Here is a 24,967-nt window from a genome sequence, read left to right on the forward strand (position 1 = left end):
GCAAGAAGAAAGAACTTGTGTGTATGTTTGCAGCTTAAAGAAAGCCAGTTCAGGTGCAGGAGCAGAGTGGTCCGATGCCACATTGGCGCTCATTCGAAAGGCTCTGACCAGGACCTGTTTTGTTTGAAAACTACAGCAACCAGAAGGCCCTAGGAAAGTGTGGCGTGAGGTGTCAGAGTGGTCCTATAAGGGTCACGTCAAAACCCTTATACAATCGAATGTCCTGTGGCGAGAGGAAAGCTAGGGGAAGTGAACCCCGCTTTCCACTACGCTTGTGAACTGTGTTAATTGGCAAGCATGAACCCAACAGAGGGATGCCGAAAGTTAAGGAGAAGGAAACCCCGCTTTGTGATAAAACTGAGCTATACATGAACTGTATTAGGAATACATGAACTGTGTAGAGGAAAGGCTGTAGTGAACACGACTGAGGGAGGCCTGTTTTTGTAAGGAGGTTCCGAGCCCGGCAGAGGGAGATCCCAGGAGCAAAAAGCAATTGGTCAAAAAACTTTTTTTTTGTCATTGTGAAATCTGAGCAAAGAAAAATTGCCGAAGGTGCAAAATCACCAAGATAACTTTTTGTTTGTTCGTCTTTGTGAAACACCACAGGCCTTCTGAGGCAAGAGACTTTTGCAAGAAGGCGACTTAGCCTCTAAAGGTTTTTGACATTGTTGAACTGAATTGTGGACCTCGTGCTGACGAGGCCAAGGAGTGTGCTGTGCTTGATAGTAGCCTGTCCGGTGCTTCAAACGTGGGGAAGGGAGACCCAGTCTTACCATCCTGACTTATCATTTTGAAAACACTTTTCTTTGCTGGTGAACATTATCCCACACTCTTTTTGTAATTTAGTAGTAAGGATTGGCAAGTCTTTTTAGTGTAGGCCCTTTTAATTCTGACAAGACGCCACTAGGACTACCTTATTATTATTTGATGGTCATAGCTTGGTCCCATCTTAGATTTACGTTTAGATTAGGCATTTATCTCACCCATTATAAAGTTCAATAAACACCCTTGAACTGTGATAACTTGTGTCTGTCTTTATTGTTGCCACCATTAGTTCCTTACACTGGCCACCTGTGCAGAGGATGCAAGGTGTCAGGAATGAGAATACCCTCTGGTTTCTCACATATAGCACTGCTCACATTTCAATGAAAGCTATTCAGTATTACACCATAATAAACACATTTTCAGATTTTGAAATGTAACAACAGCCTCACATCTCGCTAACAACTAAATCCTTTGGTTACATCTGGCTAAAGTCTATATTTTAATTGCATTACTTAAAATGCTGTCCCCCGGTTATTCACTTGATGCCTTTTCAGTAACAGTATAGAAATCCTGTTTAAGAAACAGTGCTACTATCATTCCATGGATGTTAATATCGACTGACGTTGTAATGTGACAGCACAGTTTTAACATATTTCCAAATGACCATTTAATTAAACACACCTGATTTTAGGTGACATGCATCAATAAAAATACTAATCGATGATACACTACAGATAGGCCTAGCAGACTGATGAAGTATTGAATGACAGATAAAGGAAAACAATATAGAGATGCTGATAGCATTATAAGCTTTCGAAGTTCAAGCAGTATTGTAAAAAGAAATGTTTTAAAAAACAAAACAAAATGAGCTAAACAAGTAAAGAAATGTCACCTACCTTGGTATATGCTGATTAAAACCCAAATAAGGAAGGTTTTAAAAGACAAGGATCTTCCCTGTGGAAAACAAGCAAGTTACGGAAGTTAGAAAGGGAAAATGCATTATTATATTTAAAACAAAAGAACAATCCACGTGACTTGGATTGCTATTGTAAGCAAGTGACTAACTGAAGTATGTACTCTCCATAAAAAGAAACTGTATTCACATTAAATGTTGTTTTCCTTAGCAACAATGTCTGTGCTGCTTAACCCAGTTTGAATCATTCGCTGCCATGAGAAGACGATTGCAGTAAAAGATTGCCTGCTGGAGGGAATCCATGTGATCTCATCCAAATTCACATCAAGGATTTAACGGAATACATTTCTGTCAGAAAATGATTGTTTCTACCCACAACAACCGTAACAAAACGGTCACAAAAACAATAGAGTGGGATATTAAGATACTTTCCTGTGATAAATACCACAGTATTGTAAGTCAAACTTTGTGCACCACCTTTAATTTATTCCTCTTTTGTCTGCAAAGATTGCAAACACTGTCCCAGCGGAAAGCATACAGGGTGCGGAGATTATTTGTATTTTTAGCAGAAAAGAGTGTTGCAGATTGTGCTGCAAAACCTGCCAGCACACCACAAATCAGAATTGACTGTGTGAGGAATCTGAGGGTGTCCTCACTTCTTTCCCCAATATATCCTCCTCCCAGGTGGCCAGGGAAAGGCTGTCGCTATCGGATCCTGACTCTGGGGGTGGATATACGAGGGAGGATCACCTGGGTGGACAAGTCTCGAGGAGCTGGATGAGGCAACCTTGGGTGAGACATGGTATCCCCCATTTCCATTTCCCAATGTACCTAATAGGCCCCAGGCCTTTGTAGATTATTATCAGTCCCTTCCTTATCTTTCCCATACATAATTTCCAAGCAGACATCAATCAGGTACTGGGACAAGGAAGAGACACAACAGAGCCACACAGCCTTTCTATAATGACTCTTGCACACACAAACATCACTTTGGTACTGAGACGAGTAAGGGACATCAAACACTGAAGAAAGTCTGTTGGTTTGACACTGGGTGATCTAGTCTTTCTGTCATCTTAACTGATGCTGGGAACTTTAAATCGAGGACGCAATGGCGATCCGAGAAGTGGCTCAGAAGTGGCTGTTTTGCTGGGACATACTCTTCCTTCTACGACCTGTGGACATTGATTGACGGTACTTCACTTCAAAGAACTCATATGGACCCAAAATCCCTCTATGGACTTTATAGACCCTCTAATATATTTATACTTGCTATAGTATAATTATACTGTCCTAATATCCCTTTTTTCTATATATTTTTCGATTATTATTAGCCACACCCCCATCGTCATTAAAAAGAGCCAGCCGCACGCTCTTGCATGCGCACTCCGAGAAGTGGCTCGGAAGTGGCTGTTTTGCTGCTCGGCAAGCGAGTAAGCGTACAGCAGAACCCCTTGTTATTAGCGCTTTCGTTACCCTTCTCCTTGGCCCTCGCTATTGAGAGTGTATGCGGGACAAGGAGAGGCTTTCTCTCACGCTGTATTATTTGCGTGTGTGGTCGTGTGGACGCGGCACCAAGAGCGCACTAAGAAGGTAGTGGTAACGGTACTTGTTCTCAGGTCCGTTCTCTGCACTAGGTAAGCAAGTCGTTGTTGCCTGTTATACCGTTATCCTGTGCAAAGTTCTACTGCTGTTTTAATGCTTTTAGGCGCTTAGGCGCTCTGTGTGTTCTGGGTGTTTTGGGTCTATGTACCCCTTCTATCAATTTATACCTGCTTCCATTTTTAGCGATCTGGACCACAACAATATGAACTACTCCTATTTAAGCCCTGCACTACATTGCTTTCTCTTTCCAATCACTATCAGTGCCCTATTCTGACCAGCACGTCGACATGGATGACTATGAAAAAGAACTAGCCATGCATAAGGGAGTATAGCTCAGCAGCAACGTGTTCGCCTTGGAAGCAAGACGACATGAAGCAACACAGGTTCGATCCCCGGGTCCGCGCTTAGAAACCTCTGGGTGTTTAAGCGCATTATAAATACGTAACTAAGACTAAAAAAAAAACAATTACGCAACTTAAAAAAAACAATACCTGTAACAGCGCCTCTATGCCCGCGGGCTGTGTGAGCGCTATACAAATGCAAATAAATATTTTGAAAAAAATAATAAATCTGCGTAATCGTCGCATTTGTGTTCCCAAAATCATCTTTTGCCCTAAAAAAGGCATGATACAAGGAAATTCAATTAATGATTACTTTGGGAAAATGCGAAGTGTCACGTCCGAAGCTGAGATAGTTGAGACTGTTTCTCTCAACTCAGCATCAGTTGACTTGGTCTCCGAGTTGACTAGCAATTTGGGATGTGTTAGTGCAAAATTGCTATGTGATGTGTTATGTGGCCCCATGGAAGTACAATACAATTGTATTGATGGTATTGATGGTGGTGATGGTGTTAATGAAATTCCTAAGGACCCAAATGCTGCCACCAATTCCACTCCAAGTCTCCTTGACCCAAAAGCGAATGATTTTTTACCTAATGTGACGCAAATGGCGTCTGTTAATGCAGAGTTGTGTGGTTTGAATGGCAATACTGGATGACATGGCAATAGGAGCACTGCTTCTATTGTGCATAGGGAATTTAATAGTCAAACCACAAGTGCTATCGATATATCGAATTCGGAGCTCATGGATTTAGACATTGAGTTTATGGGCATTGACCCTGAAATGTCCCTAGTTGATGCAGTTGCTACTCCCATGTATTTTACCTCCCCTCAAAGATGGCTCTGGTTCCTATGCCTAATGTTAAAGAAGCCATTAATTCTGAGCCAGCCCCAAAGCGTGCTTCTGAGTATAACTCAAATATACCCCCCGTATTTAGCTTTACTTCTAATGGAAAGCCTGGAAAGACTGTACGCAAACCTAGAAATGTGATTACTGACCATGGGGAAGGATCAAGTGAAAATGATGTAGACACCAGTTTGAATTCTGATGAAATGTTTAATGCCCTAGAAAATTTACTTTCAATGCTACTTGAGAAGTGTTCACACCCAGAAACAAAAATCGATGTGCAATCCTTGCTAATTCATACCAGACTAAAAGAGATATGCTGTAAAGAGTGTGTAAGCAAGCATGTGTTGCCACATGCAATAATCCCCGCAGTAGCAAATCTGAAAAAACAAGCTAAAAAATGTGTTGATATAAATGCAGGGAAGAAGCCTATTTCTGCCAAAAGGAAACCCCTACGTGTCAAACAAGCTTTTATGTATAGTAAGAGAATTGTGAAAAGGAAAAAGTTATCACATGTTGATCCCAATGCCGTTGCCACTATTGATATCTGTGCTGCTGAGGCACCGCCAGCAATAATCATTGATGATGATAATGTACAAGGAGAAGTGGATGCTACAACAAAGGCTATAGTGCGGCCAAGTAAAAACACTGATGCTACGTCTGACTCAATAAGTGTGTTGGATGAACCTGTGGAGCATTTGGCCATGGTTAATACACCAGTATTGAAGCAGCCGTGTGCAGCAGTGCCTGTCCAAAACAATGGTGTTGCAGTAGCGTCGCTGCAAATGACACTGCCAGATGCCTGGGTGCTGAAAAATCCTGTCAATGGTATTTCAAATAATTGTGTAAAAGAAGCATCTAATGTTGGAATATTGTCTGCGCTACAAATCATCCAGGTTCATACGGATAAATCTCCTCCGCTGAATCGCTCAACGATCCTGAATATATTCAAATACATTGTGCACTTGCGGGTAATTACCTCCAACGATATCCGTTTGGTTGATCAGTTAGAAATAACAAACAAGTATACTTCCAACATATGCTTTGTGGCTGAAGGCACCTTGAATTATGTTTTGTGCTATGAGGTGGACCTTTTACGTATAGGCTATGCTGTGCATAAAGTAACAATACCAGCTGTGAAATCCCGAATCAACTTGGTACAGCAAAAGCTCATTCTTATTGATCCCTGTGCCCCCCATCAATCCAATCAGGAACATTGGCCAATGGTGAATTGTGGGAAAGGATTAGTAACCCATCGGTCAAGTCCATTTGTTCCTCTTACAAGAAATCCTCCTGCAATTAATGTGGTTAATAGTGGCACAGACAACATTCCGGAAGGATACTGGCAATGATTACCACTGATTTTCAAATCTCATTTTGCAGAGTCCCGCAATTTACTGCTCTCCTTACAACTGTTATATTCGTGGAACACGAGAGGTTATTCACATTTATTTGAGGCAGAGGGCCTCATTTAATACTTGTCAATCTTTAAAACTGTTGCACTCCAAGAAACTTGGTTGTCCTCTGAGATCCAACTAGACGATAGAAGTACTGTACATCAGGTAGCCACTAAGGGCCCGCTTGGCCGTCCAAAAGGGGATTGATGATATCCGTCCAATCACCATGGAAGATAGTTAAGCTACTCCTGTCCACTCAACACTTGGCTATTGGAAGTCATAATAGTTATCAATGTTTATGATCCCCCCAATATGGTCTATACCATAGAAAATGTGCGTACTGTAGATGCCGTTTTAAAGATGTATAGTCATCTCCATTCAATCTGGCTACCAGGTGACTTGAGTGCTAAAATTGGTGACCTCAGCAATAACCTTGAGAAGAAGGACAGGCTGATGAGATCAGCAATCATCCAGGTATCTAATAGGCAAGGCCATAAATGGGCTAATCTCACCAATAGCCATGGTTTAGTAAAATTAAATGGACTCACTCCAGGCGATGCCAAGATGAAATATACCAGGATTGAAAGAAGATAAGCTGCCATCCTTGATTATATCTTCAATAACAACTTGGGCCTCCGCTCTATAAGGGATATGGGTATTGTGGAATGTGAAGAAAGTTATCACCTCCCACTCTGCCTTTTGTATGCATTCCCGTGTAAATGTGATGTTGGAACCGACCATGATGAAAATGGGATGATCCATGTGATAGAAGGTAAAAACAGAATAGTCTGGCATAGTCGTAACGTTGAGAATGTCATCCATGTTGTATCTGCTCTGTTACCTGAGTTTATCAAGAAAGGGGCCTCGGGACTTATGTCTGCGAGACAAATTTTGTCCCAATTTAGTCTGCTAATGCAGAACATTCATGAAAATGTGTGTGAACGTAGGACTTATAAATCTGCTGGTGAACGGACTAATATTATGTTACCTCGTAGGTTGGGCAATGACAATACAATTAGAGAGGCAAAAAAGCACCTTCGTAATGCAATCAGAATGGTAGTAAAGAAAATTGATCCAACACTATCTGTCCAGGCTGTTGCATGTCACATAAAAAAATCAAAAAGGATTACAAAAAGTGGGTTAAGCTACATAAAAGGGAATCTGAAATACATTTATGGAAACAATTGCAACAATGGCTCTGTCTAATAACAACCAAGGCATTTGGCATCTCCTTAGAAAACATAAAAAACATGATCTGTCCATTAACTGTATTTCTGAGGATACATGGGCCCTATACATTAAAGCTACATTAGGTAAAACTGAGTTGTCCATTAACATTCTCCCATTGCCAGATGCCACATGGGATTGCAATGCATCTGTATCCGATATTGTTAAGATCATTGACAAACTGAAAAAATCCTAGGCGGCAGACCCTGATGGTGTCTGCAATCTAGTAATTAAAAAACAACCAGCTTTATAGGGTGCGGCACTATTAATGTTATTTAAACAAGTTGGTAGGTTGGGTGTGATTCCCCCATCATAGCAAACCAGCCATATTCTAACGGTAGACAAAAAAGGATCCTGGGATAACCCGGCTAATTTTAGAATGCTAGCAATGCATGATGTTTCCTCTAAGATTTTTACTAAGGCTCTGCTCCAAGAATTGAATGTATGGATAGCCGCTTCTAATATTCTACCATCAAATCAAATAGGTTTTCGTGATAAATCCAGTACTAGGCACAACCTATTGATATTAACATCTGCTATTGAGTATACTTGTGCCAAATGGCATCTAGACGTATACTGTGCCTATATAGACTTCTCCGCCGCATTTGATACCATCCTACGCAATAAATTGTGGCATAAACTTAACTCTTGGGATATTCCACAAGGTCTTTTGCGGATGTTGATGTTGCTTCACACAGATACCTCAATAAGAATAAGAATCAATGCTGCTGGCAGGTTATCGAAAAATATGGCAACTTGTTGTGGGGTGAAACAAGGGTGCATGATAGCAGCAATCCTCTTCAACCTCTACTTGTCCGATATGATGAACGCCTTTAATTGAACCAATGCCAATCCCATGAAAGTAAATGGTGTGATTGTTGGATGGCTCGCCTATGCGGACGACCTGTTGATACTGGATTACACCCCAGCCGGTCTCCAGCATAAGCTTGATTCCCTGGTGGCTTACTCTGCCGCCAATGGTTTCACTATCAACATTGATAGAAGCAAAATTATGGTCTTTTCTAAAAAAACGAAGACCTAAGAGATATTTGTGGAATCTGGCCTAAAAAAAAATTGGAACAAGTCACATCATACAAATATCTTGGTGTTATTGTGGACGAGAAGCTCACATGGGAATCCCAATGGTCTGCACTTCAGAATTGGTGTATTGTGTCCACGAATGCTTCGAGTGCTTTTATTGGTCGAAACAGTGGCTACTCTGCCACTTTGGTTGTAAACATCTACCTGGCTTAAATACAATCAATTATCCTATATGCTGCTGAGATATGGGGTCACTCTTTTGTGAAACGCATGGTGGTATTTGAGGCCAAACACTTGAGGAAGTTATTCCGGCTACCACACAATCTCAATGTAGAATACCTGTATTTGGAGTTCGCCATAAAAGGTATTCGGTGTGCCTATAGATGCCAATGCATTTTGACCCACGAAAAGGTGGTTACCCTACCAAATGATACGATTATTGTGCCATATGTACAAGCGTATCTTTGCTTGGAAGGCAATATGCGTGTTGGTACTCTTGGCACCTTACAAAGATCTTATAGAAAATGGTTGCTTGGGAGTACGCCTGGAATGCTAACGATCGCTGCTCAAAAAAGGGACATAAAAAAGAAAGTGTTTGAGTTTTGGAATGAGCAAAATGTGATCAATGTTGCCTCAAAATCAAATAGTGATCCATATCTTGAAGAGTATCTAACTAGAATCACAACACCAAAATATATCGTGGCATATCCTAGCACTAGCACTTTTCGTACCTATCTTTTAATGAAATTTAATATGACGGAAGCACTGGCAACCAAAGGCGGGATTACTGCTATCCCACACGCAATAGGGAAATGTCATCTATGTGGCAATAATGTTTTTGAGTCACTCTATCATTTAATCATGAATTGTGAAAGCCTGACTGCGATTAGAACCAAATCTTTTAAATCTTTTAATAATGCAATTGACATGACGCACACAACTGAATTATGGATGTCTTTTATGAGAGGAAATGATACTAATTTAATATACTATTTTGTTATTTCTTTATGTAAAGATTGTGGCGATTTTAAAATGTATTGAATGATATATTTGAATGTGTATTGGATGTTATATTTTAGAATTGTGTAATTTTAGCTTCTGTATTGATTACCTGTATACGTTGTATGTCTCTGTGTTATACATAGCCTTTTGGCTAAAAGTATATCTAAATAAATACATTAAATTATAAAAGAAAGACTTGTGTTTCCCTGTGAGAACACAGCGGGACACGGGACGAGAAGCGGAGACCCGGAGAGGCTGTTGCAGCAGAGGAGCGGGAACTGTGCAGCAGCCAAGTCGAACCGGCGTTGTGGAATGCTGCGGGTTACACAGAGAGCAGAGAAAAGCTCCTAATTCGCAGCAGCAGGACCACAAGGACTGTGCTTACCGGTGCTCCAGGGAAGGCAGCAGGATGAAGCGAAGTCCTTTGAAGAGGAACCAGAGGCCATGGAAAAGTGGCACGAGGCAGCGATAACCAAAGGAGGTTTTCGAGAGCCATACAGAAGCGGACAGACACGCGACTGGAAATCGGTGAGTCTGCCCAGAAGGCAGGGGGGACACTAGGGTGTGTGGAATGCACAGCAGAAGCTAAGAAAATGTATAACAATTAAAGGTCTGAGAACAAGGGACCAGGAACTGGCAAAGAAGCAAATAGGCATTGCCAAGAGTCAAGTGAGCATTATCAAAAGCCAAGTTATCAATGAAAGGAAATAATGGTTGTAATTAACATTTTCAAGAGACAAAGAGGCAATGAGGCATTGCCAAGAGTCAAGTGAGCATCATCAAAGAAACTGGCTATTACCGAAAGGAATGAATGGTTATAATGGACATTGTGAAGAGGCATACAAGTATTGCCAGCAGTGAACATGGAGTATACCAGGGCTCCTGGTTAAGACCCCATTCTACCCAGGAGGGCTAAATAGTAACGGAACAGATGAATGGGTCAGTTTAGTCTATACCCGTGCTTCACAGATTACTTGTATATGAAGTACAAGGCACACCTTATTGAGTTGGTATACAAGTGTTTATATTCAAAGGTAGTGACCAAATTGTGACAGCGACACTAGCGCTGCAGCGCCTCTCCTGATCCACTGTGATAGAGCTATACTCAGGTAAAATAGTGCATGTGTGTCCACACCCATGTGTCCTCATACACTAGAATCCCTACACCAGGGACATGGGTGACCTAATGGAGCTTCCATGTTTGATCACACAGGAATTAAAAGGATTTTGAGGTCTCCCAGCACTACAGCAATGCACTATCAACCAGCGGTTTGCTTTTTTATGTGTGTACCACTAGACAACACACCAGAATCTGAAGGGGACAACCACCCTTTTTCAATTAGACTGCATCATATACAGGTAAGCTCATTAGATTTTCTCTTAGCTTACCCCACAAGGTGTGACATCACTGTTTCTATTTTCTTTATTCAAAACTGACACCTGTCTTCGCCATAGAGTTTGTTCCTTCTCCATTGAGAAGTTGATACTTAGAGGTTACCCTACTCAGCACGGGCATCACCTCTTTGTTCTTGAAACTGTGTGCAACCACTTTTTCCTTACACGGTAAGAAAGTCAATCATTTATAGATATAGAAGTTAAAAATCATTTCATTGTTTTCTACCTGTACCTGGGTGCCCAAGTACTGACATTTGCCCATTTGTTTTATCCCACAGGCAGCACACACATAGAGCAGTCCTTCTGGCTTTTTCTCGTCCTGATGAAGGCCTGCTCAAAATTGGCTGGCACAACAGTCAGTGAGGGCCGAAGCACATGTGTAGACAAGTCTTTAACCAGAAGTCCAGTGCAAAATTGTTCACACTGTTTTTTATTGACAATTCTCATTTTTTTTCTTCATTTATGTAACCATTGTTTCTTGACCCCTGTTTGTGACATATCACATCAGTAGACTTTGTATTGTCCTAACTTCATTGTATTGAACATTGAGTCTAATTGTATCTCAAATTGTTTGTTTGACAACATCATATTTGTTTTATGTTTCGAGATGGATAACTCTATCTATTATGTGTGCTATTAGACCATTTGGTCTCTACCTTTGAATATATACACTTGTATACCAACTCAATAAGGTGTGTCTTGTACTTCATATACAACTAATCTTTGAGGCAGGGGTATAGGCAAAACTGACCCATTCATCTGTTCAGTTACTATTTTGCCAAGCGTGAAGCCAGCATTGTCAAGAGTCAATCAGATATAAACCTGGCAAAGGGTGCCAGAGGTATTGGTCAAAAGAGTTGAAAGAGTGGATAAGTTTCATAGCAGGAGAGAGTACTGGAAAGCTTATGATGACTTGTGTGAATGAATTATAACAGAGACAGAGTTTCCTATCAGACGAGTGTACTGGGAAGCTTATGCTGGTCTTTGCAAACAAGAGCTACAAGTGAATGGTGATAAAGCAAGCTATAATAAATTATCAAGGATATGTGAAATAAGAAGAAGTCAAGCCTCATTGTAAAGCTGAAACTGTGGCATGATTCATATGAAGCAACTACAAATAAGGTGTGTTGGTTGTGTGACCTGTAATGGGTGGACCGCGTGGTCCAACAAATGCGCCTAGACCAAGTATACCCACCTAAGGAAAAGCCACTTTTGTGATTGAACCAAGGAAAACATCTGAACAGAAACTGAGGAACTGAACTCTATAAATTGGTGAAAGGTGAATAAACCAGAAGAGCTGGGGAGTATCCCAGGAAATGGTGTTATTTGGAACATTGAGAGATTTGGCAGCCTGTATTATTTGAAAACATGGATAGACTTGAAAGCGTAAGGAAGGGAACCCCTATTTGATAATATGAACTATTTGAACCTTAGGAAAGGGAAACCCCTTGTCCATCCAAGAGCTGGTAGAAGCTCTGAACTTTTATTTGAACACTTCTCATTTGCTGCTGAAATCCCTACACATTGTATACAGTTAGATGTGAGGGCAAGTATAGGTTTTGGACACAGACATTTGCTTTGGACTTGACACTGACTATCAAGGTAGGTAAGGAAATCCCACCATAGCATAGGGCAAGTTAGGCCTTTTTCTAAACCCACATTTTAGTTAATAAAGGTTTGCATCCCAAAATTCTACTCAGTTGTCTGTGTCCACTTCATGATGCTGTCACAAGACATTAATGTTTGCTACATCTATAAACAAACATCAAAGTGGCTGTCTTGTAGATATGCAGTAGAGACATATGGAGACATATTGCACCTTCTGGTGCAGTATTCTTAATTAGACAAGCCTCGTTGTTCTTGGGTACCGCAAAAATCCTGGAATAGTAACCGAAGCCCCTGTCTACAAGAGGAACCGGTTCTATCGCCTGCATCTCCAAGCGTGAAAGGACCTCCTGTAAAAGAGCCGTGGACCCAATCTCACAAAAAGGAGGCGAGGATAGTAGAGGAAGAGGTAGGCTGAAGCCTGTGGAGACTACGGATAGGATCCACGGGTCGCTGAAAAGATGCTTCCAGGTGTCCTGGAACAGAGCCAAATAGCCCCCCACGGGTGAGCTCTGTTCCCTGACCTTGAGGTCACTGCTTCTTGGTGTTACAGGTGGGTGCAGAGGAGGGGGAGCAGAAAAACCCACACAACAGCCTCTGCTGCTTCCTTCTGTTGTCGCTGGGCAGAGCGTCAGGCCTCCGCATATCGTGATGTCTGAAACCCTTGAAGCCTGAGAAGGTTCAGGGTTTGAACTGAGTCCTACCCTGAGATTGAGGAAAGGATTTTTCTGGCCTGACTTTGTCAGGATGGCCAAAGACTTGGCGTTTTAAGTGGAGGTTTTCTTCTTCATCAATTCGTCATTGGTTAATGAATCTAAGAGGTCCATGCCCTCAAAGGCCAGGTCTAGGATCTGTTCTTCTAAGTCAGATGAAAGCTTAGTGGCATGCATCCACAGCCGTCCTTCTCATCTCGACATCCAGGCACAGCCCTCGTCTGGCTGTGTCGATGTGGGAGAGCAACGACTCCATGAGATCCTGCAACACGACCAAGGTATCCGCCAGATTGGCCTTGAAGGAGGCTTGCCTCGCCAAAGGGAGGTCAGGCAGAAACTCCCCCAGATCTCGCCAAAGTTCTGGGTTAGCTTGTCCAAAGGCTCAAGGACCTTGTCCTCCTTGGAAAGAACACTGGAGGTGGCTGACATGGAGGAAGACGACGAAGATGATAGTTTAGAACATAGAGAGGCCGGAGCAACCAATGAAAAATGTGGCTGCGGTTGGGAGGCCAGGAGGATTGGATCCATGTTCGTCAACACAAACCTGCTGTTCAACTTCTTGTTCATCTGGGCGTTAGCCCTGGGCTTCTCCGTGACCTTTCTCACCACCTGCAGGACATCCTTCTAGAGTGGGATGCTAGACCGGATCGTGGTGCGCTTGCCCAAAACCCCTGCTAGCCTTCTGCCTTTTGGGGGGCTTCCTCAGGCAGAGCGATCCCCAAGAACTCTGCCAGGCCCTGAAGGTGGTCATGAAAGGCCTTAACGGATGCTGAGGGTTCATCGTCCTGTGCGTCATTGTTGTCATTGCCCCTTCCTCCCCCGTTTTTTTACAGACCATCCCAAAAACTATTACTATCTGACCCTATCCCCGTTATAACAAAATAAAGGCAGGAGAATGACTCCCTACTCCTGTGGGATGCTTCCAGCACTTGTCTGATATATGCTTTTTCAATAGTCTTTAGCAACACTTTTTATCAGTTCATGTAATTCTTTCCTCAAATTATTACATTTATTCTCCACTTTAGGTGTGCCTTTACTTGGCTCCGATTGCTTCATCATGAAGGCTACTTTGACCTTCAGGTCCTCATATTCTTCCTTGCGTATCTCCCACTATTCTGATTTTGACACAGGATATGTTTCCCCTTTTCTCCAGCCTAGAAATGTATTCACTCATTCTGGTTTCTCTGTGCCACACTTTCTTTTATGCAAAACAGTCAAGTTAATTAACATTGAAGTTAGACTTTTCTCACTTTCATTCACCTCCCTTTATGGGAACGTTATTATTCCTTTGCTTGCACTTGCACAATTCAGGTTTAACAAGGATGCCACATTTCCATTCTCCTCCCCTTCAGGGCTCAGTATTGTTCTCTTCTTCAAACTATTACAGTTCACATTCAACAAGGATAGTTCACTTCCATTCAACTCTTCTTCAGAGAGCTTTACTGTTCTCCTTTTCGCTTTATCACAGTTCAAATTCGGTATGTTTACTTTCCAGGCTTTTTCATTAATGCTGAGATGAGTTATTAGATTTGTATAATGCTAGTCCGTTATCTTCCCGTGCCTCCCCTGTTCCCTGTTACCTTCGTCTATCAGTAAACATCTCTGGGAATGGTTTTACGGGTCTGGCATCGGCTTTGTTTATCCAACGCACTATTGGGCTGACTTTCTCGGTGCCTCTCGAATAGAACCTCGTACCTCCTCTCAGTAGTTTCAATGCTTCAACAAAGAGGCACGCTTTCTCCGTATGGCGGTATTGGTGTAGTTACGCAGGCCGGCTGCCCACCACGATTCTCTTGGGATAACACCACCACCAACTCCTAGGTTCTCGGCTATGCTGGTTTCTCAACTTTCTCCATGCTGGTTTAGATTTTGCGGGCTCCAGCGTCTTGCCTCAGATCCACCTCTTCCCAGGTTCACATAGTCAGGGGACCTCCCCTGGTTTGAGACGGATTCCTCTCTCGCTTCTAGTCTCCCTCCTCGCATGGTACCTGATGAGTGTTCATTTTTCAATCCACTTGTCTCAGTGTATTGGTTACTTTTACTTAGAGACCATTTCTCTTTCTTCTGAATAATAGCATTGGTTAGCTTCTTCTTCAGCCCAGTCTTGATAGTTGACAGGATTTGACACACTCATATATGCCATCATATTTACTGGTGCAGAGAATTACTCACAGGAATGGTCCTTGTCCCCTAAGGGGGAGTCTCTCCCGGTGAGGTCCCACTTATCTCGACCCCTAGTCAGGGTGTTGCAGAGTAGGCTCACCTCCCTTGCCTCACATTGGGGGGGGGAGGGCTCCCATTTGAGGAGACAAACAAGTTACTTACCCTTGTTAAGGCTCTTTCAACTGGATGTTCCTCCAACGTATTCCTCTTCTTTGATATTGGTAATCCAACTTCAGCTGCTTCGGAAACAAAAATATTGGCAGAGGGCTCAGTGCGTCAATGGCGTCGAATCAATGTCCCTCAAGGGCCTCTGTCTTGAGGATGATGTCATCGAAGGCATATATAGCATGCGCAGCTCCCGTTGGCTTCAGTTCTGTTTCATCCCTTACAGCAGAACTACCCGCATAACCACGGGAATGACTGTACTCAGCTTTGAAGGAACGAAAGCTGTGATAGCATGGGAAATTCTACTGTGGGGTAGGCTGAGAGGGCGATGAGGAATACGTGGGAGGAACATCCAGTCGAAAGAATGTTACCAGGGGTAAGTAACTTGTTCTTTGAATGGAATGTGTCCTCCTACGTATACCTCATCTTTGATGGACTCCCAAAGCAGTATTTGATTTGGTGGGGGGAATAGAATTTGATTTTAATTGTTTTCATGAACCGAGTGCAGAACTGCTTTACCAAAGCTACCATCTTGACTGAGGGAAAATTCCAGGCAGTAACGCTTTGTGAACGTGTGGATAGTAGACCACGTTGCGCGCCACAAATATTTTATATTTCTAAACCCCTTTGCAGGGCTGTAGAGGTAGCCATGACCCTGGTGGAATGGGCCCTTAAACCTTTCCGAGGATCCTTCCCTGCCAACTTGTAAAATTCTGAAATGGTCAGAATGATTAATCTGGATAAGGTCTGCTTAGAGACAGCCTGACCCAGTTTGAGGCCCATATAATCAATGAAAAACTGATCATCAATAAAGAATTTTGACAGTCTAGATCTATATAAGAGTAAAGCTCTACAAGGGTCAACCTATGTAATCTCTCCTCCTCCTTGCTAGGATGAGGGGGGAGAGGGGGATAGAAAGAAGGCAAAACCATTTTTTGTCCTATATGGAAATCTGGATGGAGAACTCGACCCTCCTCTCGCAAGAGAAGGTCCTCTCTTTGTGGAAGACGTATTGGAGGGCAGATGGACATGTCTAGAAGGTGCGGGTACCACGTCCTCCTGGTCCAATCCGGGGCAATTATGATCATGTGTTTCCCGAACTTTCTCAACCTCCTGATTACTTGAGGAATGATGGGGACTGGAGGAAACACATACAGGAGTGGAAATTCCCAGTCCACCACAAACATGTTTCTTAGAGCTCCTCTTGGGGGAAATTCCCTGGAGCAAAACAGTTTGCACTTCCGGTTGACACCGGTCATGAACAGATCCACACGAGGGGTTCCCCAAAGGATGACTATCTCTTGAAGGACTTCCTGAGCTAGTTCCCACTTGAGAGACTGTGCTCTGCCTGCGCACAGCGTCCGCCAAAGTGTTCTCCTTTCTGGCTAGGTGAACTGCCGATAAGAAGAATCCTTCTTGTATTGCCCAGTACCAGAGCTGCTTTGCCTATTTGCACAGTGGTAGTGACCCTACACCTCCTCTCTTCTTGAGATAGTACATGGGCTACTGTGCTGTCCGTCATTATCAGGACATTCTTTCCCTGTACAGAGGGCAGAAAAGCCCTCGGCACTAGTCTGATTGCCCTCAGCTCCAAAAGACTGATATGTAGTTTGGACTTCGATGGAGACCAACAACCGCAGACTGTTAGATCGTGTTGTGAGCTCCCCGCCCCGTGAGTAAAGAGTCCGTCACTACTGTTAACTCCGGCCATCGAAGCCAAAAGGGTTCTCCCTTCAGAAGGTTGTCTGCACAAGCCCACCATACAAGATCCTGTCCGACCCTGCTGGGAACCTGAAGTAAGTTCTTACAGCCCATTGAAGGGATCTCATTCTCAGGCGGGCCTCTGTCACCAAAAATATGCAGGATGCCATAAGGCCAAGCAACCTCAAAAAAAATCGAAGGCCGGGAGACATTGGGCACTTTCAAATTTGGTTACCATCTAAATAATGTCTTGAGCCTTCACCTCGCGTGGCAAGCTCTTTCCCAAGGATGTATCCAGAACAGCTCTGATAAATTGGTGTTTCTGAGGTGTCATAGGGGACTTCTTGTAATTGATGGTGAAGCCCAGTCTGTGAAGGGAGTGGCAGGTGACGTTGAGATGATTCAGTACTTGTTCGGGAGAACGTGCCCTGATCAGCCAATCATCCAGGTAGAGGTGGACGGGAATCCCCCCTCTCCTGAGACTTGCTGCCACTACCGCCATCACTTTGGTGAAAACCCTCGGGTGGAGGTCAGCCCGAATGGCAGAACTCAAAATTGATCATGAGAACCACCAACTGCGAACCTCAGGTATTTTCTGATCTTAAGATGGATTGACACATGAAAATAAGCATTCTGAAGGTCCAATGGCACCATCTAATCCTGGACTTGGAGAGCCTGAAGGATCTGAGAAAGTGTGATCATCTTCAACTTGTCCTTCCTGAGGAACTTATTCAAGTACCTCAAGTCCAAGATGGGTCTCAGTCCTCCGTCCATCTTGGATATTAGGAAATAAGGGGAATACCAACCCTTGCTCCTCTCTGCTACCGGCCCTGGTTCTTATACCGCCTTTCTCTAGCAGGATTAAAATCTACTGACCAAGGAGCGGATCTGGAATCCTCAAAGAGTGGTTCCCTGGTGGATTGTTCGGAGGTCTATGTATACAAGGAAGGTAGTACCTGTGGGCTACAGTTTCCAAAGCCCAATACGTCTCGTCATTCTTCTAGATGCTGAGACAGTCTGCCTCCTACTTGTGAATTGTGACTTAAGACCTCAGAGAGGTTTTGGGGCGGCAGATGCAGTGGCAGATGGTAAGGATGCCCCTGCTTGAGCTGGCTTTGCACCCCTTCCGCATCCACCACAAGGATATCTTCTTTGGCCCCTTTGACTGGCCATTCCTCTCGCCCTTCCAACTGAGGAGCAGTAGCGAAAAGATCTACCCCATCCAAGGTTGTCCACTAGGTCAAAAAGGTTGAGGTTGCCTAATAGCAGCGGCTAAAGATTTGTCTGCCGCCTTGGAGGTCTGCAACTTCTCAAGAATCTCGTCAGCTTTTTTGCCAAAAAGCGGAGACCCATCAAAGGGCATGTTGAGAAGTCTGGATTGCACATCCGGTATCAAACCCCGAGCTCCGCAACCACGCAAATCTGCGCATAACGGTGCTAGTAGCCATGGCTCGGCTGATGCTATCAGCAGAATCCAGACCTGACTGAAGAGACTTTCACATGGCTTCTTTGCTGTCTCTAACTATGGCTAAGAACCCGTTTCTTTCATCCCCTTCGGGAATGTGCTTTGTCGCCATGGAAATACAGTCCCACAGAGTGAACGTAAATTTTGCAAGGGCATATGTGGAGTTGGCAGATTTGAGTGCCATACTCCCTACTGAAAATACCTTCCTTGCCCATCCACCTACTCTTTTGTCGTCCCTATCTGCAGGGATGGTAGAGTAAGCCGCCTGCTTAGATGTTGCAGTAGCTGCCTGCACCACCCGATTCTCTGGAGTGGGGTGTTTTGACAGGAAGTCAGGGTCACTACTGGAAGGGCGGTACTTCTTGGTCAAGTTTTTATTTACAGCCGGTTTGGTTTCCGGTGTTTCCTGATTCATTGCCACCCTTTTCTGCAAAGCAATATGAAACCGTAATATGGGATCTGACTGAGGACCCTCATCAAGATGTCTGTTAGATCATCTTGTTCAAATGGCAATAAAGGCCTACTCCACCCCATGTAGTCCACTACCATAGACATGAGTTGTCTATAGTACACATCTGCATGCTCCCGAGCCTCTTGTCTCGAAAACTTTAACTCAGGTGAGGTATCCACCCAAGTTACAGTCTTTAGGTTTCTCAAACTTGACTTTTCTGCAATAAACCTTCTGGTACATTTGGCGTGCCAAACTGGAGGCCAAACGGAGCCTCTTCATCTGATGGTTCATTCACTTCATATATGGAAGAAAGAGATGGTATTTTCTCGGTAGTGGCACAAAGGTTTTCTCAGGAATGAGATATTTTGTAAATAACGTGTTCGCCGCTGGAAGAGTCGTTGAAACCTTCTTAATTGGCGCCATAGGTTTTACTGGGGCGCTCAGCGACGATGGTGCAGCTCACAATGATGGCGCAGCTGGCGTCCATGCATTTGCCGTTGATGTCGACGTTGAGGGTTTGGCTGGCGTTGAAGGTGTCGATGGCGTTGATGACCTTGATTTATGCTTTCTGCTCGACTGATGCTTTCATGCTACTTCATCGGATCGAGGCCTTGCAGACTTTCAATGCGGATCGGGCCTTTGTCCCGGGCTCAAGTGTGTGCAGAATTTAGGCTGAGCCCTTTCCTTCCCGGCTTCTTTCGAAGGCGTGGTAGGAGCATGGCTTGGAGGCCTCTGCTATTCAAATATTTTGCGCATCTCTGCTCTGAAAGCCTCCCACTCGGCCGGAGTGGATTTTTTAGTTGGGCAAGAAGCCATCTCAGGGGAAGAGTCCGATGAAGGCGACCTATCGGGCCTTCTCTTAGACTTCTTTGAAGACGAAGAGGAGTGGTGAGAGCCAATCCTCGATCTTGACGCATGGCCGCCTTCCTCCGAGGAGAGTCGCCTCTTGACTCGTCGGTCGAAGGTTTCTTGGCCAGGGTAGGGGATTTAGAGATTCGACCTACCTTCAACTTCCCCTTTCGTTCCTTCAAGGCTTTTCCAGTAATAGAATGGCACTTGGAGCAGTCCGAGGTGTTATGGCCTGCCTCGAGGAACCACAAACAGATTCGATGGGGATTGCTCAACGACATTTTCGACTCACAATTACAACACTTTTTTAACCCGGTCTTCAGGGGTTGTCGGTGTCGACAAAGAAGACATTTTCTCTCTCAAAATAACAAAGTCGTCATGAAAGTGAAGAAGCGTGCTGTATTTCTCAAAGCTAAAGCTGTCGTGGAAAAATGGAACTGAAGCCAACGGGCGCTGCGCGTGCTATATATGCCTTCGATGATGACATCCTCGAGACGGAGGCCCTCGAGGGACATTGAGTCAACGCCATCGACGCACAGCGCCCTCGGCTGAATAACGTGTTTTTCCAAAGCAGCTGAAGCTGGATATCGAATATCAAAGATGAGGAATACGTGGGAGGACACAATCCATTTCAAGGGACAAATTCCCTCTATTTGTCACAGTAGACCAATCTTTCAAGGAATTTTTAAAGGAAACAGAGAAGAAAATTGGGTCAACAGAGGGCTTCTTTTTAGAACCTAAATCTAAGATTAGAGCAAGCTTCTTGCATCAAATGAAAAATAAGACAGTCCTTGTCGCGTCTTGTCAAAAGTAAAAAGGCCTATACTAAAAAAAGAAATATTGCCAAATCCTTACAACTAATTACAAAAAAAAGTGTGGCATAGGGTTTTCAATAAAGAAAGAGGTGTCCACGGGGGGCGCTGTTGCCCACAGGAGAAAATGGCCGCTCCTGTGTAAGCTCCGGAGAGACCCAGGGCCGAATTGCAGAAATATTCGCTTAAAGGATCCGATTTTTGCCAAAAATACAGCAGGGATTGCAGGACAGTGCTTTCTCCACACTGGAGTGAAATCTGGAAGCTAAAGGTGTCTGCGATCCGAAGATACGGTGACGTGCGGAGGGACCGCTGGCGGGGCCTCGGAACGGGCCGGAGCTGAGGAGGAGGAGCTTGGGGAACACCAGCGCGAGCCGCGCCTAGACGCGGAGGAGGCAAGGCCACCGATCCTTGTTGAGGGTGCTCCGCTCCGCGTTGAGCGCCCGTCCCCCCCCCACCCCCCCCATACCTCGACGGACACTGCAGAGAGGGGGATCCTGGCCACCACCTGGCGGAACGAACCTGTCGAGGCGCCGTCGGCGCGGCGGCGGAGAAGGCGACAAGACGCAGATAAGTGGGGCTGTGGGGGGATCTGGAAGCGATACGCGAGCCCCAAACATGAGCCCAGTGTAATCACGATCACGCTGAGAGCGGATAGGAACAACACAGGCCCCCTGCCCAGAGACAATCACCTGCGGAGCGACGCGTAGCCAGTACTAGTGGACGTTGTGGGCCGAGAGGCTTGGGATCCCCAGGCCACGTTGGATACTCCTGCCGTCCCTCCCTCAGAACCGATAGACACTGCGGCGCCATTCGGACACCCCCTTCACAACTTTGGCTGTGCCACGCTTAACGCAGGGCCGAGCCTAGGGCCCTGCACAATACAGAGGATTGAAGGGGGTGGGGGCCACAACTGGGCTGCAGACCCCCCACGCAGCAACGGGGGGCCGGCCCACTAATCTGATCCCCCCCCCCCCCCCCGAGACAATATCCAAGCCTAAACAGAGGGAGCCGAGGGGAATAATGCCCAAGAATTTTGGGCCCAAGAAGAACAAGGGGGCCATTGAAAAATATACCACGGCTATTCAGAAAGTCACAGTACCACAGATGGAGGATCCAGCGACCCCGCCTGATCAGCATACGCCACCCCCTACACAGATGGACCCACAAGCTGTCTTTCTGGCAATGCAACAAGGGTTCACAGCCCTGAATGAGAAATTAGACGGGATTACAGCAAATGTGGCCTCCATCAAAACAAAATTAGATAAAACAACGACACGTATAACAGAGGCGGAGACTAGAATATCTGGCACTGAAGACGCGCTTGAAGCCCTGAAAAGTACGGTCTCAACAATGGCGATTGAATTAGGAACAGTAAAATCCAAATGTGAGGACTTAGAAGCAAGGTCAAGACGTAATAACATCCGCATCTTAGGGGTGCCCGAGGAAGCAATGAAGGGCTCCATGGAGAAAGGTGTCGAGACCCTCCTCCGTACACTGTTGGGGGACCCCGGGTGGTCACCCATGTTCATTATTGAGCGTGCACACAGATCCATGGCTCCAAAGCCGAAACCTGGAGCATACCCAAGACCTATAATTGCTCGTGTGCTGAATTACAGAGACAGGGACCTGATACTGAGGGCGGCAAGGGAGAAGCAGGAGCTGAGATGGGAGACAAGTGTGATACGGATCTTCCCCGACTTTACATTAGCGGTACAGCAGGAGAGGAAACAATTTATTGGCGTCAAGAAGCTACTGAGAGACCGACAAGTCCAATATGCCATGCTGTACCCGGCAAGGCTTAAGATCCTTTACAAAAATAAAGTTCACTTCTTTACATTTCCTGAGGAAGCCGCCAATTTTGTAGAAGGGCATATTCCTGCACCCGCGGGGAACGCTGAGATCAACGATCAGGAGTGATATTTCTGGAAGCAGATCAATAGAAAGCTCAAATGCTGGGCTATCTCCCCCATTACCACCAACGCTCCCTTTCGGGAGCTCCGCACGGAGGCGGGAAACTATCGTGAATACGATGAGCTGCACGGCAAAGCTCCCGCTGCCACTTACATTCGAGAGAGCAATGTCGGATCCTGTTGATTACACTTGAGGTTTTAGAATAAGAGAAAATGAAAAATAGCATAGGCCCTGGGTGTCACCGCAGCCCCCCCTATTGCAGGTGCATATGCCACAAGTTGGAGGGAGGGATGGGGATCCAATAAGCACAGTAGAAGTTTGGGGTACTGTGAGGGTGGGGGAGGGGGGGGAAATGAGGGAATTGGGAAACAGTTATGTTCCATATGGGAAGAAAGTTCAAAGCACACGGTTGAAGCATATTAACAGAATTGAAAACACTGAGAAGCAAACGGTTGTAGATACACATTGTTATCACCACGGAGGGGATGGCGGGCACGGGCACAGACAACATTAAAATCATGTGCTGGAATGTTCGAGGTCTGGGCGCCAGGGTCAAGAAGAGGAAAATTATGGCATACATTAATAGACATAATCCACAGATTCTTTTCCTTCAGGAAACACATATGGGCCAACAACAGGCGGGACACCTGATACCGCACTGGGGAACCCACCAATACTTTACAACCTATTCGAAAAAAGCTAGAGGTACGGCAATATTGGTGCACAGAACCCTCCGGTTTGTATGTAAGGAGGCGGTTTGTGACCCTGGGGGCAGATATGTCTTGGTTCATGGCACACTGCGGGACAAAGAGGTAGTTTTACTCAATGTTTATGGCCCCAATATGGACGACCCGGAGTTTTATGCTGAAATCTTTGGGAAATTGGCATTTTATCCAACAGCCCACCTTATATGCGGGGGGGATTTCAACACCATCTTGGACACAGACATTGATCGCACCTCAACAAAAGCGAGATCGCTGTCTAAAGCCGCTCAGGCAATCATTGCATACATGGCTGATCTAGGGCTGAAAGACGCCTGGAGGACACTGCACCCTACAGACCGGGGATACTCGTATTATTCCACGGTACATGATATGCACTCTAGGATAGACCTGTGGTTAGTGGATAAAGTGGTGTTGTCCTGGGTTATAGACACGCAGATGCTCCCTAGGACATACTCAGACCACTCCCCAATCCTACTAGAGTTACGAATACCCGGTGAAACAGTGAGTAGACCCCCATGGAGATTCAAATCAGCCGCACTGAGGGATCAGGTATACAGGGACGCAATGGGTCAACACATACAGGAATACTTTGAATTAAATGATAACTCAGTACCCACTCTTGCGACACTATGGCAAGCTTTCAAGGTATATATTAGAGGCGCATCCATATCTAAAGAAAGCGGCATTCTCAGAGACATTAGGAATAGGATACAACGTCTCGAAAAGCAAATAGAAGTGATGCAAACCCAATATGCACTCCAACCATCATCACAAACCACATTAGACATAAGAAATAAACTAGACGAATTTAAAGAAGCAGCGGATCAAGAAATCCGCTACCTTGACAGACCAGCGGCAGCACGCCGCTACGGTGAAAGCGAACGTCCGGGAAGGCTGCTGGCTAGAGCAGTAAAGGGGGAGAGAGGTTCGACAGATATCCCATGCCTACTACTCCCAGGAGGGACGGTCACTACCGATCAGGGCATGATACGCAACACGTTTCATGCATTTTATGAAGACCTGTACTCGCCCCAATCTGATGCCACGGACGCTGATATTGAGCAATATCTCTCCCGGATACCGACGACACTTCTGGCTGACAGTACAAGAGAGGTGTTAGAGGCCCCTATAACCGAAGCGGAAGTGATCAGAGCAATCAAGGCTCTCCCGAATGGGAAGGCTCCGGGCATCGATGGCCTAAGCGCAGAATTCTATAAAGAATATAAGCTCCTACTAGCGCCCCGGTTGCTTGCAATGTGGATGGAAGCTCTGGAGAAGGGAGAACTCCCTGAGAACACAAGAGAAGCAGTGATTACACTGTTACTTAAGACAGGCAAACCCCCGGAGGACTGTGGATCCTACAGACCTCTCTCACTAATCAATACAGATGCAAAATTATTAGCAAAAATACTAGCAACAAGGTTGACACCTTGGATGCCTTATATGGTCCATGAGGATCAGGCTGGATTCATCCCCGGCAGGTCCACGGCTACTAATATAAGGAGATGTTATGAGGTCCTATCCACGACTCCCCCGGGCAGACAGGCAGTAGCGGTGTCACTGGACATGCGCAAAGCTTTCGATACAGTGTCATGGCCCTTCCCGTTTGGGGTTTTGCGAAATTACGGGTTCGGGCCGAATTTTGTGAAATGGATAAAATTGCTATATTCAAGTCCAAAGGCTAGGATTAGAATTAACAATGCCCTGACGGAAATGTTAGAACTCCGTGGAGGCACCAGACAAGGCTGCCCACTGTCACCACTATTGTTCGCTCTAATAATAGAACCATTGGCGGATATATTAAGGGCTCACGCCAACGCATATGGGCTAAGAATTGGGGCTGCACTACACATCATAAACTTATACGCTGATGATAT

At 45.0% G+C, this 24,967-nt stretch overlaps 1 protein-coding gene across 2 annotated transcripts in view; it reads right to left on the reverse strand.

Annotated features, from left to right (window-relative positions):
• ATP9B (ATPase phospholipid transporting 9B (putative)) overlaps nucleotides 1–24,967 on the reverse strand; it is a 3,609,114-nt gene that overhangs the window by 139,639 nt on the left and 3,444,508 nt on the right. For both annotated transcript variants that reach the window (XM_069620656.1, XM_069620655.1), the window contains exon 27: nucleotides 1,662–1,719. In XM_069620656.1, coding sequence (XP_069476757.1) covers nucleotides 1,662–1,719 — 58 coding nt within the window. The remainder of the gene's footprint in view (nucleotides 1–1,661; nucleotides 1,720–24,967) is intronic.

This window comes from Ambystoma mexicanum, chromosome 5q (genome assembly GCF_040938575.1).
Source record: "Ambystoma mexicanum isolate Mex_15411 chromosome 5q, UKY_AmexF1_1, whole genome shotgun sequence".
NCBI classification, from domain to species: domain Eukaryota; kingdom Metazoa; phylum Chordata; class Amphibia; order Caudata; family Ambystomatidae; genus Ambystoma; species Ambystoma mexicanum.